This window comes from Oncorhynchus clarkii, chromosome 10 (assembly GCF_045791955.1).
Source record: "Oncorhynchus clarkii lewisi isolate Uvic-CL-2024 chromosome 10, UVic_Ocla_1.0, whole genome shotgun sequence".
Lineage (NCBI taxonomy): Eukaryota > Metazoa > Chordata > Actinopteri > Salmoniformes > Salmonidae > Oncorhynchus > Oncorhynchus clarkii.
This window is the reverse complement of record NC_092156.1, coordinates 31,453,633-31,473,298: the sequence shown is the minus strand read 5'-3', so window position 1 is coordinate 31,473,298 and position 19,666 is coordinate 31,453,633. Positions and strand designations below refer to the sequence as shown.

At 45.1% G+C, this 19,666-nt stretch overlaps 1 protein-coding gene across 3 annotated transcripts in view; it reads right to left on the bottom strand.

Annotated features, from left to right (window-relative positions):
- Nucleotides 1-19,666, bottom strand: part of LOC139418262 (autism susceptibility gene 2 protein-like) — a 458,234-nt gene that overhangs the window by 150,642 nt on the left and 287,926 nt on the right. For all 3 annotated transcript variants that reach the window (XM_071167588.1, XM_071167586.1, XM_071167587.1), the window contains exon 4: nt 2,011-2,040. In XM_071167588.1, the coding sequence (XP_071023689.1) occupies nt 2,011-2,040 (30 nt within the window). The remainder of the gene's footprint in view (nt 1-2,010; nt 2,041-19,666) is intronic.

The following is a 19,666-nucleotide window of genomic DNA, read 5'->3' as shown; positions in this document are numbered from 1 at the left end:
AACATTCTAACAGTTACAGTAATCATGGTATAGTGATATTGTCTATTAGAGCGACAGTAGGATGAGAACACCCTGTCCCTATCAATGTCTTAACTCGAAAAGCACTCTGCATGTGAGACACTGTCATAGAGAAGAAAGGGAATGACCGATAGATTGGGCTAATAATGGACAAGTGTGTGTGTGCGTGTGTGTGTCCATGCATATGTGTGTGAGGACCCTGGCTTCTATCTGTCAGCCAACACATCATTATCATGTCATGTTAGAGGAATCCCATCCAACAGGTCACTTTGTAAAGAGCACCCAGGAGAACATCCATGTCTTCTGACAGCGTTGACTGTCCGTTGGAGACAGGATGTATTAAAAGAACACACACACACGCTCGTCCACCACACTCACGTACACACACACACACACACACACACACACACACACACACACACACACACACACACACACACACACACACACACACACACACACACACACACACACACACACACACACACACACACACACACACACACACACACACACAATAAGAGAGAGGCAAAAAGCTGGCTCTTATCAGAGCCCCTGCGGCTCCTGTCACCACAGCAGAGGCCTCTCTACACCAGGCAGAACGGGATTTCTCCTGGGAACACTTTTTCCATTTCCTGATTCTGAAGAAAACGAAATAAGCCACGTTTGTCCTCATCTGAATACATTTGACCCTTTAAAACGACTGTGCCGCCCCCCTTCCTCTCCACAGCCGAGTTCTAAAGTAGAACACATCCACAGAATTCAAATGATCCTGGTGGTGGCTGGAGAGAGAGAGAGAGAGAGAGAGAGAGAGAGAGAGACAGAGAGAGAGAGAGACAGAGAGACAGAGAGAGAGAGAGACAGAGAGAGAGAGAGAGAGAGAGAGACAGAGAGAGAGAGAGAGAGAAAGAAAGAAAGAGAGCGAGGCTGATGCCTGGCAGGGACAGATAGGGACTGTGGTGACTACAGGGTAACGAGGATGATGCTGAGGAGCTTGAGCTTCAATTACTCCGTAACAGAGGAGAACTGTGGCAGTCAGAGCCCCCCTATTTACTCATTCACTCCTCTGTTATTTTAATACACAATTAATCAATGACAGAAAGGTACAGCGTGGCGCTCAGCTCTGTTCATCACCACTGTAACATGATCCGGGATGAATGAATAAAATCACTAAGGGAATTACAGGCTACGACGTGTTGCTGAAACAAAAGGAATTGCCACGGCGGCAGGGGTAATTTGAATTGACGGCACTGAGTAATGACTCAATTTACAGAAGCGACTAAACAAAACAACAAACGGTATTCTAAATCATCACACTTTTTCTGGATTTACAGTGGCAAGTTTACTGTTCCTGGGAAATATGGCTGCTCAGAAGGATCTGAGACTACTATCTGTGAATATGTTGAGACCACTGGCAAAGGTCCAACTTTGCAGCATACAGACCAGTCAGAGCCACATGATTTTGGACCAAGTTACATTAAAATGCAGTCTGTTTAAAATATGAGACTCCGATACAATATGATGAGAGGCTAATAATATTTAGAATAATTCAAGAATATGAACTAAAGAATTACACTTTTTATACTATTATTTTACTTTTCTACTACAGGTGAAGACAGTGAAGTACATTGTTTATGTCTTGTAAACACAATGCTTCTGTGAGAAACGATTTGAGAAAATACTGTATAAACCCTAATGGAAATGCACACAGCCATAGCAGCTCCACTTAACTGTAATCTAAAGCCATAACAGTTCAATTTAGATTTCGCACATCATTTAGTCATTTATAATTAATGTGCAGCTAATTAGGCCCCTCTCACAGTTATTAACTAGATGTTTAATTCTAATTAAATAGAAATGTACACTTAAAGAAAGTCTAATATTTGATCCTCATTGAAACCACATTAATGAAAGATACATGAAAAAGATCTGCATTGCAGGAAGAAAGGAATGTCTTGGTAGAGAAAGGTAAACACTAAGATGGAGTCTTACCTTGTCTTCCTGGTCGCTCTCACTGTCACACTGTAAGAGAACACAGGAACATGGTTAGAATAACTAGGCATATACCCTGTAATTTGCCCTCCTATTCATTTGCTTTAATTTAAATGTGAGTGTACAGAATCTAATTTACCTCGTCACACCACACATTTTATCAGGTATTTAATGGAGAACTGAGTACAGATGAGCATTTCCATCATATTAAAATCAAATTTTATTGGTTGTGTACATATATTTACAGATGCTAACGCAGGTGCAGTGAAATGCTTGTGCTTCTAGCTCCAACAGTGCAGTAATACCTAGTAACACAACAAAATAAACACAAATCCCCAAAATACAAACATTTAAATTAAGAAATATCAGAATGAACAATGTCAGAGTCTGGAATATAAATATATACAGTGCCTTCAAAAAGTATCCATACACCTTGACTTTTTCTACATTTTATTGTGTTACAGCCTGAATTCCAAATGGAATAAAAAAATATATATAAACAGATCTATACACATTACCCCTTTAAAGACAAAGTGAAAATGTTTTTAGACATTTTTGGTAATTTATTGAAAACGAAATACAGAAATATCTAATTTACGCAAGTATTCACATCACTGAGTCAATACTTTGTAGAAGCACCTTTGGCAGCCATTACAGCTGTCTTTTTGGGGGATGACTAAGAGCTTTGCGCACCTGGATTGTGCAATATTTGCCCATTATTATTTTTACAATTCTTCAAGATCTTGATTGTTGACAGTCATTTTCAAGTCTTGCCATAGATTTCCAAGTCAATTCAGTAAAAACTGTAACTAGGCCACTCAGGAACATTCAATGTCGTCTTGGTAAGCAACTCCAGTGTAGATGTATTCATTATTATTTTGTTTAACCTTTATTTAACTAGGCAAGTCAGATAAGAACAAATTCTTATTTACAATGACGACGTAGGAACAGTGGGTTAACTGCCTTGTTCAGGGGCAGAACGACAGATTTTTACCTTGTCGGCTCGGGGACTCAATCTAGCAACCTTTCGGTTACTGGCCCAATGCTCTAACCACTAGGCTGCCTACCGCCACAGATTTGGCCTTGTGTTTTAGGTTATTGTCCTTCTGAAAGGTGAATTCGTCCTGCTGAAAGGTGAAAGCAGACTGAACCAGGTTGTAGGATTTTACCTATGCTTATAGCTGTATTCCTTTTCTTTTTATCACAAAAAACTCCCTAGTCCTTGTAGATGACAAGCATATCCATAACATGATGCAGCCACCACCATGCTTGAAAATATGAAGAGTGGTACTCAGTGATGTGTTGTGTTGGATATGCCCCAGGCATATTTGTATTCAGGACAAAAAATATAATTTCTTCCCCAATTATTTTGCAGTATTACTTTAGTGCCTTGTTGCAAACAGGATGCATGTTTTGGAATACTGTGCTTGAAATTCACGATTGAGGGACCTTACAGATAATTGTATGTGTGGGGTGCAGAGATGGAGTAGTCAATCGAAAATCATGTTAACCACTATTCTTTTAACACACAACTTCCATGCAATTTATTACGCAATTTGTTAAGCACAGTTTTACTCCTGAACCTATTTAGTCTTGCCATAACAAAGGGGTTGAATACTTATTGATTGAAAACATTTCTGCTTCAAATAAAAATATAAAAAAAGACAAACAAAATTCCACTTTGACAGTATTGTGTGTTGATCAGTGACACAAAATCTAATTTAACTCCATTTTAAATACAGGCTGTAACACAAAAAAATTTAGAAAAAGTAAAGGGGTGAGAATACTTTCTGAAGGCACTGTATAGTTGAAGTCTGAAGTTTACATACACTTAGGTTGGAGTCATTAAAACTAATTTTTCAACCACTCCACAACTTTCTTGTTCACAAACTATAGTTTTGGCAAGTGGGTTAGGACATCTACTTTGTGCATGACACAAGTAAATTTACAACAATTGTTTACAGTCAATTGGAGGTGTACCTGTGGATGTATTTCAAGGACTACCTTCAAACTCAGTGCCTCTTGCTTGACATCATGGGAAAATCAAAGAAATCAGCCAAGACCTCAGAAAAAAAATTGTAGACCTCTGCAAGTCTGGTTCATCCTTGGGAGCAATTTCCAAATGACTGAAGGTACCACGCTCATCTGTACAAACAATAGTATGCAAGTATAACACCATGGGACCACACAGCCGTGATACCGCTCAGGAAGGAGACGCGTTCTGTCTCCTAGAGATGAACCTACTCTTAAAATAAAGTGGTGATCCTAACTGACCTAAGACAGGGAATTTTTATGAGGATTAAATGTCAGGAAATGTGAAAAACTGAGTTTAAATGTAGTTGGATAAGGTGTACGTAAACTTCCGACTTCAACTGCATGTACAGTGTAGATATACAGTGCATTCAGAAAGTATTCAGACCCCTTGACTTTTTCCACATTTTGTTACATTACAGCCTTATTCTAAAATTGATTAAATATTTTTTCCCCCTCATCAATCTTCACATAATACCCCATAATGACAAAGCAAAACAGGTTTTTAGAAATTGTATAGAAAACATATAGAAATATCACATTTACATAAGTATTCAGACCCTTTACTCAGTGTGTTGTTGAAGCACATTTGGCAGCGATTACTGCCTCTTCTTGGGTATGATGCTACAAGCTTGGCACACCTGTATTTGGGGAGTTTCTCTCATTCTTCTCTGCAGATCCTTTCAAGCTCTGTCAGGTTGGATGGAGACAGTGTCACCAGAAAATCACCACCACACCATCAAACCTCCTACTCCATGCTTCACGGTGGGAACCACATATGCGGAGATCATCCATTCATCTACGCTGCATCTCACAAAAACAAGGCAGTTGGATCTAAAAACTTCAAATTTGGACTTATCAGACTTCATGTCTTAAAGCAATGGTAGCCTGTCGTTTCTCTTTGCTTATTTGCGCTGTTATTGCCAAAATATGGATTTGGTCTTTTACCAAATAGGGCTATCTTCTGTATACCACCCCTACCTTGTCACAACACAAACGCAATATGGATGAAAGAAATTCCACAAATTAACTTTTAACAAGGCACACCTGTTAATTGAAATGTATTCCAGGTGACTACATCATGAAGCTGGTTGAGAGAATGGTAAGAATGTGCAAAGCTGTCATCAAGGTATAGGGTGGCTACTTTGAATTTTGATTGGTTTAAAACCTTTTTTGATTACTACACGATTCAATATGTTGTAACAGTTTTCTTCCGTCGAAGGACGAAGGAGAGGACCAAAATGCAGCGTAGTTTTAATAAAAGACGATAACGTGAACACTACACAAAAACAAAATAACAAACGTGGCAAAACCCGAAACAGCCCTATCTGTTGCAGAGAACACAAAGACAGGAAACAACCACCCACAAACCCCAACACAAAACAAGCTACTTAAATGTGGTTCCCAATCAGAGACAATGACTAACACCTGCCTCTGATTGAGAACCATATCAAGCCATACATAGAAACGGACAAACTAGACACACAACATAGAATGCCCACCCAGCTCACGTCCTGACCAACACTAAAACAAGGAAAACACAAAAGAACTATGGTCAGAACGTGACATATGTGTTATTTCATAGTGTTGATGTCTTCACTATTATTCAACAATGTAGAAAATAGTAAAAATAAAGAAAAACCCTTGAATGAGTAAGGGTGTCCAAACTTTTGACTGGTACTGTATATATATATATATATATCATGGTGTATAGACAGTATGGGCAGTATATGAATAGAAAAGGTGTGTACAGCAGTAGTATAGGATGAGCCACCACTAGAATACAGTATATACATATGAAGTGGGTAAGACAGTATGTAAACATTATTAAAGTGACCAGTGTTCAATGACTATGTACACAGGGCAGCAGTCTCTAAGGTACAGGGTAGAGTACTGGGTGGTAGCTAGCTAGTAACAGTGACTAAGGTTCAGGGCAGGGTACTGGTCAGAGGTCGGCTAGTGGTGACTATTTAAAAGACTTATGGCCTGGAGATAGTAGCTGTTTTTCAGTCTCAGTCCCAGCTTTGATGCACTTGTACTGTTTCCGCCTTCTGGATGGTAGCGGGTTGAACAGGCTGTGGTTCGGGTGGCTGAGGTCCTTGATGTTCTTCTTTGCCTTCCTGTGAAACCAGGTGTTATAGATTTCCTGGAGGGAAGGCAGTGTGCAGGAGGGGGATAAGCATGCACCCCTGTGGGGCCCCTATGTTGTGGATCAGCTTGGCGGAGGTGTTGTTGTCTACCTTCAACACCTGGGGCCGGCCCATCAGGAAGTCCAGGCACCAGTTGCACATGGCGGGGTTCAGACCCAAGTCAATGAACAGCATTCTTACATAGGTATTCCTCTTGTCCAGGTGGAATATGGCAGTGTGCATTGCGATGGCAATAGCGTCATCCATGGATCTGTTGGGCCAATGTCATTAGACCACTCCATTATACTATTTAGACATGGACATGAATATGAAACAAACAGTCCATAAAATATCTCACGCAAGCACCTGGTTGGTCTGATTAACATTCAAAACTAAAAATTCTAATTTGTTCATATAAATGATTTTAGGTGCAGGATGGAAAGATGGAGAGAACAGAGAAACAGGAAGGGTGTCTTTTGGGGAAAAAAAGTTGGATTTCAGTTTTTCTTCCCCAATTTCAATTTCAAGGTTCACTTAATTCTTTATCAACTAATTAGCGGGATGCTGGGTGGCCGGCGGCCCTCGAAGTTGTGCATATGGCCGAGGAGCGGGGAGGCACTGGAGTCGGAAATGAAGAAGGCACTGGGTGTGTGGAGCGGGGGGTTTACCCTTGTGCCAGCCCAGTGTGGGGTGATTGACTGACAGCGCATGGGAGCCAGGCCACGGTGACTTCCCTAAGCCTGGTGCTCTCTATTTTTTCCTTTCTGCAGAGCCGGGGCCCTGCTCCCTGCAGAGCTCAAAGGTAAAAGGCAGGCTGGGCCTCTGGCTCTGTATTCCCCTGGCTGATTGGAGCAGTGAAGAGGGAGAGGGGCCTGTGCTGGGCAGCGTGCTCAGCAGGAGCACACCATCCAATTTACCGGCCTGTCCCACACGGCCCCAGGGGCCAGCCCCCGGCAAACTGCCATGATGGTCAGCACCTCATAAATTATGCAGAGGCAATAAACACACTGAGAAAACACTCTCCTCTAACACTCTCTCCCGTTCTCTCCCTCCCACCCTCTTTATCTACCTCCATCACTCCTTTCTTTCCCCCTCTTTATCTACCTCCATCACTCCTTTCTTTCCCCCTCTTTATCTACCTCCATCACTCCTTTCTTTCCCCCTCTTTATCTACCTCCATCACTCCTTTCTTTCCCCCTGTGTTAATTCATTCACAGTGCACAGAGTCAAGTCAACAGCCAAATATAGACTACATAGCCTGTCAGCTGGAAACATAAACAAAGTTAATGTACATCATTACCTACAACAATGCATGTTCTACAAATGATGCATGCTAACTGTAACTATCTATTAGGGCTGGGAATTGCCAGGGACCCCATGATACTATACTATCACGATACTATAATATCACGATACTTGTATTGATGTACATGTATTGCGATTCGCTACTGCAATTTTATTGTGATTTGATGTTCCAAACATATTGCTCACTATATGTCTGCTGCAGAGAGACAAGAAGGAGCCATAATAGAAACTAGTTTTGATCAGTCATGGAAATAAAAGTGCTTAAAACATGTTGGCTCAATATTTAAAAGAAAATGGAACTGAGTTTTTGCGCAGGTACTTCCGACTAACGCTAGCCATTACTTGGAGTCAAAGTATCAATAAAATGTTGTCCAAAATAATATTGTCATATGTAACTGTATTGACTTTCCCCCCCATCACTAATAAAGGGGCCTGTATTACTGTCTGAACTACTTCCATGTGTTTAAGCCTTCAGACTGTGACAAGAGTAATGTTACCCAAGACGCATTAGTCCCTGCAGTCTCTGTGCAGGGACCATTCAAATAATGGGGAGATACATTTTTTCCACTGTTGTTGTGATCCATAAAAAACACACTCAGACTTTTTTTCTTTCTTTCTTTTCTTCCCCCCCTCCATTCCCATTCCCCTGCTTGCCTGTGCAGCCAATTGCTCTGATTGCCGAGATAGAAGAGGACTGGAATGACTTGCCCTTGCTTATGAAGCAAATGGAACATGCTAATAGAAGTCATCGTATTACCCGATGCAAAAGTGCCATAGCTCATTACTTTAAGATAAAAGGATATCATTGTAGACGGCGAGCAGAATTGACTTTCTAGCGGTACGACTTGATGATGATTTAATCAACTGCTCTCTTTCGCTTCTCATCCCCGTGCCTGTCGCTTCTGCAGGTGCCACTACACGAGACACTCACACAGCTAGTGGGGGAAGAGAAAATACAAATCAATTGCTGTCATTACTTTTTTCCCCCGAGGATAGAGGAATGCAAATTTCTCTGCACTACAAAGGGAGTGGGAGAAGAAAAAATGAAAAAACTCAATAAAATGGAAATACCTTTATAATGAGCAAAGCAAGAAAGCCAGAGATCAAGACTGACAGGCAAGGGCAGGCAATTTGTTCGTCCTTTAAGCACAAGACGCCACGCTCCCTCACACTCACTGCACTACACAGGGAAAAGCAACCAAAAATAATAACGCTAAAAAGATACAAACACTTCTAACATAAAAACAAGTCGGTGTCGTCAGTCACTGATTAGTGATCATGGTGCGTTAAAATGCAGTTACGCAGTGTGGCTCGGAAAGAGGAACACCATCATTGGCAAATCTACTGTGTTCTTTTCCATTTACTGAGTCCCATGTTGAAAAACAGAGGCACTGCAGGGAGCCTAGGCTAGATAATATCACTGTGAGCCAAAGATTATGTGGATGACATATCTCAACTACAGTACCATTATGGTTGCACATTTGGAGGTTGGATGGATTTGATAAGGTTTTAAATCAGAGTGCTCATGGAAATGAATAGATATAGTATGCTACTGTAAATAGGAGAACAAACTGCAAAAACTATTTTGAAAAGGAAACTAGAAAAACTAGGACATCAATATGTAAAACACACAGACATGTAAAAAATATGTATCTAGAGTACAACAATGGGGCCATTTAGAACCCAGAGCTTAGCTCTCAGACAGGCTGAGGCAGCTTGAGGAAGTCTGCGTAATTTAATGCAGTCATGTACAATAAGGAAACCATTACTCCTCTGAGGAAGACGGGGGGAGAAGGAGGGCAGCAGCCATAGAAAGCGATACTCTAGCCAGGCCCAGTGGTATTTACGCAGCCCCAACATTATACTGTACAACGCAGACCCCAGACCTCAGTGTTTAGGTTAAGTAACAGAGGAATGTCAAACATTACCCTCAGCACTAAGACCTGTTGATGTTGGCCTGTATCCGGAGCACTTCTGATTGCCCCGACCGCCCCGCCACGACCCCCACCCTCTACCCCTCCTTTTGGCTGAGTGCACTTACAAATTTCTCTATAATGTGTCCAAGCATCAAGGCTTTTGTTTATATCAGACTCAGAGTAGGATAAAACTATTCTGTGTCCGTAAGCCTCTCCAGACTCCAGCTGAGATAATATTAACCCAATAGACAGAGGAGACAGGGAACAGACAGGGAACATGAGGAGAGATGTCCTCAATGGTAAATGATTCAGCTAGCTCCGTCTTGCTATCCTCTCATAAGCAACAGCAGGGTCTTTCTGTGTCTGGCTCTGCCAAACTCCCCAACATAAACAACTATTGTCATAAGGAGTCTTGCCCACCACATCAAACAGAGATGCGTGAGAGAGATGCACGCCATGTTCTGTACTGTAGCTACTTAGAAACATAACATTTAGGCATATAATCTGGAATCATGGAATATGTGGTTCCAAATGCACTACATTTCTCAAATGTATACAGATTCTGTGTCAATCAAAGAAATATAAACAACCATTCAGAGAGACATGTCACAATAGTCTGACCTAATATTCACTCAAATGTCAACTTCTTCAATATGGCTGGATGGATGCATCATTGTGCCATGCCATCCCCATGTCTGGTACTATCACGAGGTGCTGCTGGTCACTGTCCATGACCCTAGAATTAATGACAGTACCATTGATATCTGCTTCCTTTAAGGGTCTAGTGGAGCTGAGGACTGGGAATAGTTATCTGCCTGGGACACATTTCCTGCAGGATCACTGAAGGGGTTAAAGCTGAGGGACTCACTGGTTAAATAAAGGATAAATAGAAACTGTCTGCCCGTCGACCCGCCTGTCTGTCTGTCTGCCCACCTGCCTGCCTGTCTGCCAGCTTGGAAGCTAGTGGGATAGCAGCATGAATAATGGCAGCTATTGCCAGGGTCAGCTCAGACGGTGCCAATTTGATATGCCGCCGTCAAGGGCTCCTCTTCTTTTTTTCTCCCTCCCAGAGTAAAGCTGCACGTCCTGATGGTTTTCTGATGCAAACAGTCGCATGGCAAAATGTTTTTTTCCTCTCCCGCTGCCTGCTCTTCCATCTGCTGCTGGGGCCCGGGCGCCGCCAACCACCTGCCTGTCACAGTGTGCATGGAAATTAGCTGGGGAGGAGGCGCTCGCTGGTGCTAATTACATTTTAATCATTAGAAATGTGTTGGCAAATCAAGGCTTGATTGCCATCTTGGAGCCCCGCGCTCCTCCCTGCAGAGCAGAGCGGAAGGGAGGCCTGCCTGCCATGGAGGTGGCTGAGCCCGGGCCTGCCGAGCCTGTGCCTCTCCTCCGAGCTCCTCCCTCCCTCCTCAAACTCCCTCCCACAATATGGTGATGTGCTGGGCCTGGACTCTGGCGTGTTATTCACAGGTAACATAGGGGCCGTGATGGTGATGAGGCAGGCAGGGACCTGTGCCATGCTCATTCTCACATCCCCATGCAAGGCCTGCCAGCCAGTCCCTGTCCTAGTACCACCACTGTGAGCTGAGGAACAGTAAATAGCAAATCCACCCTGGTAGTAAGGGGAGACTGATGAGCTCAGGGTTTACAACACATGGAGCACCGTTAGGACTGAGGACCGGAGCAGACTGGGCCAACAGGACAGACTTACAAATGAGTTTGAGAGAGTGGATTGCTAAATGGAATGTCTGATTATTATGATAATACTTTCACCTCCGACAGAGAGAAAGCGAGAGAAAATAAGACAGAGAGAAAAGAATGAAGAGAGATTTTCTCATTGTTGGCAAAAGGACACTGGGCCATCCATCTTGGAGACAGAAAGCAGAGATACTGTCCAGTCAGACAGGCTGCTCCAGACAGACACACCAAAGGCCTGTTGAAATCAAACATCCACTTCCTCCAGGTACCCTGGCCATTAGGCTACCATAGATCTCAATGACAAAGCCCAACTGTAACTCCAACCTGTAACTATATATTAGGGGTGAACTGAACGGTACGATATACCGGTATACATTCTTTAGGTTAAAACCTCTTCATCTAAATCAGGTTAATTGGTTTAAAATTCCTACATTAACAGCAAAATGATGACCAGCCACACTAGCGAATCACGCAAACATGTTCAATGGATCATGGTGGAATGCAGTTTAAATAAATCCAGACCTCAGATCATTTTACCTCTGTTCCCAACCCAGAAAAAAACTTGGAAAAACATTGAATTTTTTCCTGCCAAATATTCTTAAAAATACTGTTTTACAAAAACACTGGGTTCCCAAATAGAAGGAAATTCAACATGACATGTCTGACTAGGGTGAGTCATTAAAATAAAACCAAGGTCTGTAGCGATGACATCTAACATCTAATTTCCCTAGCATCTGCTTGATGTCTAGTTGTCATATAAAGTATGGAGAAGGAAGAGGAAAAAAGGACAAACCATCCTACTAGCTGGAGGGCTTCAGTTCAGACAGTCTGTAGCACAGCCATAGTGACATGAGGCTAACGTCTCCTAGTCTGACGACTCACACTATTCTTCCGCTGCTCTGTTGTTCACTACATACTTTAGTCTGAGACTGCCATCATTGAAGTAGTTTGTGGTGACGCGAGGGGTACAGTAGTACAAAACAAAGTCATTAGCGATTGGATCGTCTAAACAACCAGAGTATCAAAACCAATGATGGTTTACCCACGTGTGTTCTGGCTCTGGCCCAACCCATCGGTTTCTGGACCAATCAGATGGCCCGAATGTGTTCGGCTTCGGTGAAGGGTCAGGTAGGTACTCAGATCCAGACTCATTGTGGAGAAGAAATTAAAGTCCGTGGGCATGGCATAGAATTTGGCTGAAGCAAGGAGTCTAGGTAGCTAGGCAAAACGTCTCCTCTGCTGGCCAAGTGTGTCCCTCCCTTCAGATCAGAGAGAGAGAAAGGAGAGGGAGGAGCGGTCTGCTGTCTGGCCCAACATTACCACGCATGATCCGCTCACCCGTCCACCCCTATCCAATTGCAGCAGGCCAACATCTGAAGGCATTTCTTTTCAAATGTAAAACTTTATCCAGACAACATTCATTGAGACCGCAAACTAAACGCAGGATTCCAGTCATTGGAATAGAGGAGGAGAGATGGAGGGAAAATAATAATAGCTTTATAGTTTATGACCTCTGTTTTCAATATCCGAGAGTGCAACATTAGACCCGTTCTTTTAAAGTTTCATTCCTCTGGAATCTGCCCAGACTTATTGAAAACAGATTTGAGAGAGAGAGAGAGAACTTTCTTGGAAGAGGTCATTTTTTATGATTATTTCCATATTGTTAAATCTCTTATGGTTTACAATAGAACAACACCAATAATGGAAAATTAGAGAGCGGGCTCTGTGCATGTGTAAAGGGATTCCATTTGAAGGTGTTAGCTCACAAGTGGAAAAGAGGAATGCTTGAAAGGCAGACAACCTCTTCACAAGGGGGAAAATCACACACACCATACACAGACAGATACACTTACATATTTTGCCTGGGGTAAAAAGATGGGCTGAGGGGGTAGGGAATGTGTAGATGTGTGTGTGAGTGACTTTGTGTCTGTGTGTCTGTGCGTGCATGTGTGTGTGTGTGTCTGTGTGTGCATGTGTGTTGGTGTCTGTGTGCGTGTCGGGAGTTGGGAGGAGGGGGTGTCTACCTTTAAAATAACTTGTCAGTTAAGCTGCTCTCCTCAACAGATGTGCCAACAGTGCCCTGGAGTGGTGCTTGGCAAAGACAGATGGTGCCGCAGGGCACAGCACTCAGCTGATCTACAGGGGTGGCATCGCGCCCGCCCGCCCCTTCTCTATAAGAAGGTAACACATCCATGGGTAGAATGGTGAGATGAGGAGGGGGCGCCTCAAGGAGGGAAGCATTTACTGAAGGTTAGCGGATGGAGACACACTCAGACACAATCAGACACACACACACACACACACACACACACACACACACACACACACACACACACACACACACACACACACACACACACACACACACACACCATCACCCTTGAACCTCGTTTTCCTGTGAAGTCAACCGTAACATAGTCGGGGAGTTGGGGGGTTTGGGGTGCCAAGCAGATGCTGGCTTAATCAAGGATTAATGGAAAGATTTTGAGACAATTACATACATCAGATGCATTGTTTGCACCATTATGGCACGTCCCCTGAGACAGGTCCACTTAGTGTGCGTTTTAATTCATGCACACGACATACAATAGCATTGATGTCAGTTGGTGTCTTTATTGCAGTGATCTATTCCAACACACACACAGAGGTCACTGTCAATGTCAGCCTCATTTGCTGTATGTGTTCAGGGTAATGTATAGTCTTCAATGTATAGAATAGAAAACATCTGGATACATCAGACTACAAGGGGAACTTGAAGGACATGCAAAGGAAAAAGGGAAAAAAATATATGTACAATTCAGTTAACATAACTGAAGTCGGTAAAATTATTTGTATCCCATGAATAGTTTAAAAATAATTGTGAGCTCAATGTGCACCTTACACAGTTTCTCTAGCGATGAATCAGATCAAGCCCGAACGGTGCAATGTAGTAGGGAGTTGTAGTTTCCAACAGTGAAGTATTATAGAGAGCAGTTGCTTTGCAAGGTACCTCTAACTGAAAATACATGATCTAAGTGATTGACAGTTGGTATTCAGCAATCATAAAAGTACGCCTTATTTACTTTGAAGAACTAGTAAAATAGTGATTTTGTCAGACAGCATAGGCAGCAGTTTCGTATAGATGAAGACTTGGAATTAAATAATAAAGTCATCAAATAAAACAAATGTAATATACACAACAACTGACATATTTGATTAAAGTAATGTGAATAAGTGATGGTTAAGTGATGAGCAGTAATGGACAGTCACTACCATCATGGGACTTTTATTAGGCCTAATAGTTTATTTGTTTTATAGTGCATTCAACCCACAAAATGCATAGTGCATTTAATGTTTCAAAAAATGGTGAAAACTGAAATCGAAAACCGTGATTATTTTTAATAATAATCATAATAATAATAATCTAAACCCGAACCGACCTCAAAAAGCACTAATCCCTCAGCACTAGCAAATCCATTTTATCCTGTGTCATTGCACGCAAACTGAAACATATAAAATTGTGTCAAAAGTGATAGTATACATTCATAATGGTGGTAAATTGCCAATCTATTTATGTAAAAATAGTCTGCATTACAATGTCCTTCGAAAGGAGTTGAGCAAATGTGACACTATCCCTCCTCCTCCTGATCCCTAATAACCTCCCACACACCAAACCAGACCAGACACTTTACTGCCCATGCATTAGACATCTCTAAGGGCCTATGTGGATGACATGCCTGACAAACTTGACAAGCATCTCCTTCTCCGTCTAAGTGTACACTATATACACCGTATACTCCCAGCTCTCCCCTCCCCCATCCATAGCCGAGGTATACTCCTACCCTGCCCCATCCATGGCTGAGGTATACTCCCAGCCCCCCCCCTCCCCCATCCATGCCTGAAGTATACTCCCAGCCCTCCCCTCCCCCATCCATAGCTGAGGTATACTCCCAGCCCCCCCCCCCCCCACCCCCATCCATAGCTGAGGTATACTCCCACCCTCACATCCATAGCTGAGGTATACTCCCAGCCCTCCCCTCCCCCATCCATAGCTGAGGTATACTCCAAGCCCCCCCCCCCTCCCCCATCCATAGCTGAGGTATACTCCCAGCCCCCCCTCCCCCATCCATAGCTGAGGTATACTCCCAGCCCTCCCCTTCCCCATCCATAGCTGAGGTATACTTCCACCCTCCCATCCAAAGCTGAGGTATACTCCCACCCTGCCCCATCCATAGCTGAGGTATAGTCCCAGCCCTCCCCTCCCCCATCCAAGGCTGAGGTATACTCCCACCCTCCCATCCATAGCTGAGGTATACTCCCACCATGCCCCATCCATAGCTGAGGTATACTCCCACCCTCCCCCATCCATAGCGGAAGTATCCCAGCTCTCCCACTCCCCTATCCATAGCTGAGGTATACTCCCACCCCCCATCCATAGCAGAGGTATACTCCCTCCCCCCATCCATAGCTGAGGTATACTTCCTCCCCCCATCCATAGCTGAGGTATACTCTCATCCCCCATCCATAGTCGAGGTATACTCCCACCCCCCATCCATAGCTGAGGTATACTCCCACCCCCCATCCATAGCTGAGGTATACTTCCTTCTACCCATCCAAAGCTGAGGTATACTCCCACCCCCCATCCATAGCTGAGGTATACTCCCACCCCCCATCCATAGCTGAGGTATACTCCCACCCCCCATCCATAGCTGAGGTATACTCCCACCCCCCATACATAGCTGAGGTATACTCCTATCCCCCCCATCCATGGCTGAGGTACACTCCCAGCTCCCCCAACCCCCCATCCATAGCTGAGGTATACTCCCACCCCCCCCATCCATAGCTGAGGAATACTCCCACCCCCATCCATAGCTGAGGTATATTCCCACCCCCCATCCATAGCCGAGGTATACTCCCATCCCCCCATCCATAGCTGAGGTATACTCCCATCCCCCCATCCATAGCTGAGGTATACTCCCATCCCCCCATCCATAGCTGAGGTATACTCCCACCCCCCATCCATAGCTGAGGTATACTCCCACCCCCCATCCATAGCTGAGGTATACTCCCACCCCCTATCCATAGCTGAGGTATACCCCCAACCCCCATCAATAGCTGCGGTATACACCCATCCCCCCATCCATGGCTGAGATATACTACCAGCTCCCCCAAACCCCCATCCATAGCTGAGGTATACTCCGACCCCCATCCATAGCTGAGGTATACTTCCATCCCCCCATCCATGGCTGAGGTATACTCCCACCCTCCCATCCAAAGCTGAGGTATACTCCCACCCTGCCCCATCCATAGCTGAGGTATAGTCCCAGCCCTCCCCTCCCCCATCCATAGCTGAGGTATACTCCCACCCTCCCCTATCCATAGCGGAGGTATACTCCCAGCTCTCCCACTCCCCCATTCATAGCTGAGGTATACTCCCACCCCCCCATCCATAGCAGAGGTATACTCCCTCCCCCCATCCATAGCTGAGGTATACTCCCTCCCCCCCATCCATAGCTGAGGTATACTCTCATCCCCCCCATCCATAGCCGAGGTATACTCCCACCCCCCATCTATTGCTAAGGTATACTCCCAGCCCCCCACCCCCGCATCCATAGCTGAGGTATACTCCCAGCTCCCCCATCCCCCATCCATAGCTGAGGTATACTCCCAACCCCCCCCCCCCCCATCCATAGCTGAGGTATACTCCCACCCTCCCCCATCCATAGCTGAGGTATACTGCCACCCCCCCATCCATAGCTGAGGTATACTCCCACCCCCCACCCATAGCAGAGGTATACTCCCTCCCCCCATCCATAGCTAAGGTATACTCCCACCCCCCATCCATAGCAGAGGTATACTCCCTCCCCCCATCCATAGCTGAGGTATACTCCCACCGCCAATCCATAGCTGAGGTATACTCCCTCCCCCCATCCATAGCTGAGGTATACTCCCACCGCCAATCCATAGCTGAGGTATACTCTCATCCCCCATCCATAGCCGAGGTATACTCCCACCCTCCATCCATAGCTGAGGTATACTCTCACCCCCCATCCATAGCAGCGGTATACTCCCATCCCCCCCACCCATGGCTGAGGTATACTCCCACCCTGCCCCATCCATAGCTGAGGTATAGTCCCAGCGCTCCCACCCCCCCATCCATAGCTGAGGTACACTCCCAGCTCTCCCAGCCCCCCCATCCATAGCTGAGGTATACTCCCAGCCTCCCCCATCCATAGCTGAGGTATACTCCCACCCCCCATCCATAGCTGAGGTATACTCCCATCCCCCATCCATAGCTGAGGTATACTCCCACCCCCCATCCATAGCTGAGGTATACTCCCATCCCCCCCATGCATAGCTGAGGTATACTCCCACCCCCCATCCATAGCTGAGGTATACTCCCACCCCCCATCCATAGCTGAGGTATACTCCCACCCCCCATCCATAGCTGAGGTATACTCCCACCCCCCCATCCATAGCTGAGGAATACTCCCACCCCCATCCATAGCTGAGGTATACTCCCACCCCCCATCCATAGCTGAGGTATACTCCCATCACCCCATCCATAGCTGAGGTATACTCCCATCCCCCCATCCATAGCTGAGGTATACTCCCAACCCCATCCATAGCTGAGGTATATTCCCACCCCCCATCCATAGCCGAGGTATACTCCCACCCCCCATCCATAGCTGAGGTATACCCCCAACCCCCATCAATAGCTGAGGTATACTCCCACCCCCTATCCATAGCTGAGGTATACTCCCACCCCCCATCCATAGCTGAGGTATACTTCCACCCCCGAATCCATTGCTGAGGTATAAAAAAGGTAAAAAGGCAGGATTGTGGCAGGCCTTTAATCACTTAGCTCCTCACATCTGATGGCACACTATTCACTTTCACTGTCTCCCGTGACCCTGCGGGTCATTGCTCATCACATAAAGTTTTTACTAGGGAATTTTCCTCATCATTAGACATGGCCTGGAATATGAACCATTAATATTCATAGTGCCAACTCAAAATGAGGTCTGTGGATTTCCATCATGATTGCAGACGCAGAGCCGCTATCTCATGCAGCTGCCACGGTTAACAATCAGGAGTCCGGAGTGTGTGTGTGTGTGTGTGTGTGTGTGTGTGTGTGTGTGTGTGTGTGTGTGTGTGTGTGTGTGTGTGTGTGTGTGTTTGTGTGTGTGTTTGCGTGTGCGTGTGTGTGTGTGTGTTTGCGTGTGCGCGTGTTTGTGTGTTTGTGTACAGTCTCCAGGTATCATTATAGGCTCCATAAAGCTCCTCTCTCGATCTGGCTCAGCTCTGTTAAAAAGAAGGAAGGGGGGAGGAGAAGGAGAAGGAGGAGGCTCAGAAACTGAGAGGAGCGCCAGCCAGATGACACCAGTCTGAGATGCTCTCCTCTTCTGCCAACAATCTGCCTCCAGTCCCATCCATAAAGAGGAGAGGAGCAGAGGAGCACTAGCTAGCTGTCAATGCTAACAGCCCCATAGACAGTCTCTGCCAAGGACACAGCTGAGACACACAATAGGCTAGCACAACCCCCTCACTGCAATTCACATTAGAACAAATACAGCTGATGCTTTTTTTCGCTGGGAAACTGCAGGTAGCAGAGGTTTGAAGGGTTTTTGAAATAACTGGGATATTGGAACATTTTGAAGAATCGGAGCACAGATGAGCCAATGTGCATGCAGAGTGTTGGCTACTTCTAATATTACAAACTAAATGCTTCCTCAATTGTACTTTGGATTCATAGCCTACAGCATATAAATTATTCAGCATTGCCAACAGCATTAGATCTACCACATTGTCACATTCTGACCTTTATTTCCTTTGTTTTGTCTTTATTTAGTATGGTCAGGGCATGAGTTGGGGTGGGCAGTCGATGTGTGTTGTTCTATATTGGGGTTTTGAGTTCAGCCTATTATAGTTCTCAATCAGAGGCAGGTGTCGTTAGTTGTCTCTGATTGAGAATCATACTTAGGTAGCCTGGGTTTCACTTTTGAGTTGTGGGTGTTTGTTTTGGTATTGTTTTATATTTTCATAGTGTTCAGTTTATATCTTAAAATAAACGTTATGGACACTTACCACGCTGCACATTGGTCCTCCGATCCTTCTCGCTTCTTCTCCTCAGAGGAGGAGGATTGCCGTTACAGAAACACCCACCACCAAGAAAGGACCAAACAGCGTGGTAACAGGCAGCAGAGGCAGCGGCAAAGTACACAGGACTCAGCCAGGGGAATATCGCCGTCCCAAAGCAGAGCTGGAGGCAGCGAAAGCAGAGAGGCGCCGGTGTGAGGAGGCAGCACGGCAGCGCGGCTGGAAGCACGAGAGGCAGCCCCAAAAATGTATTGGGGGAGGGGCACACGGGGAGTGTGGCAGAGTCAGGAGTCAGACCTGAGCCAACTCCCCCTGCTTACCGTAAGGAGCCAAGGATGGACCAGAGCCGGTCAGGGCGGTATTGGAGGTGAGCGAAGCAGAGACAGTGAATGAGTTAATGGGGAGATTGGAGGAGAGAGTTATGAGGGAGGTGCTGTGTTGGTGCATGAGGCACAACATCCGCCCGACGGAGCGTGTCGGCGATTTGATGTC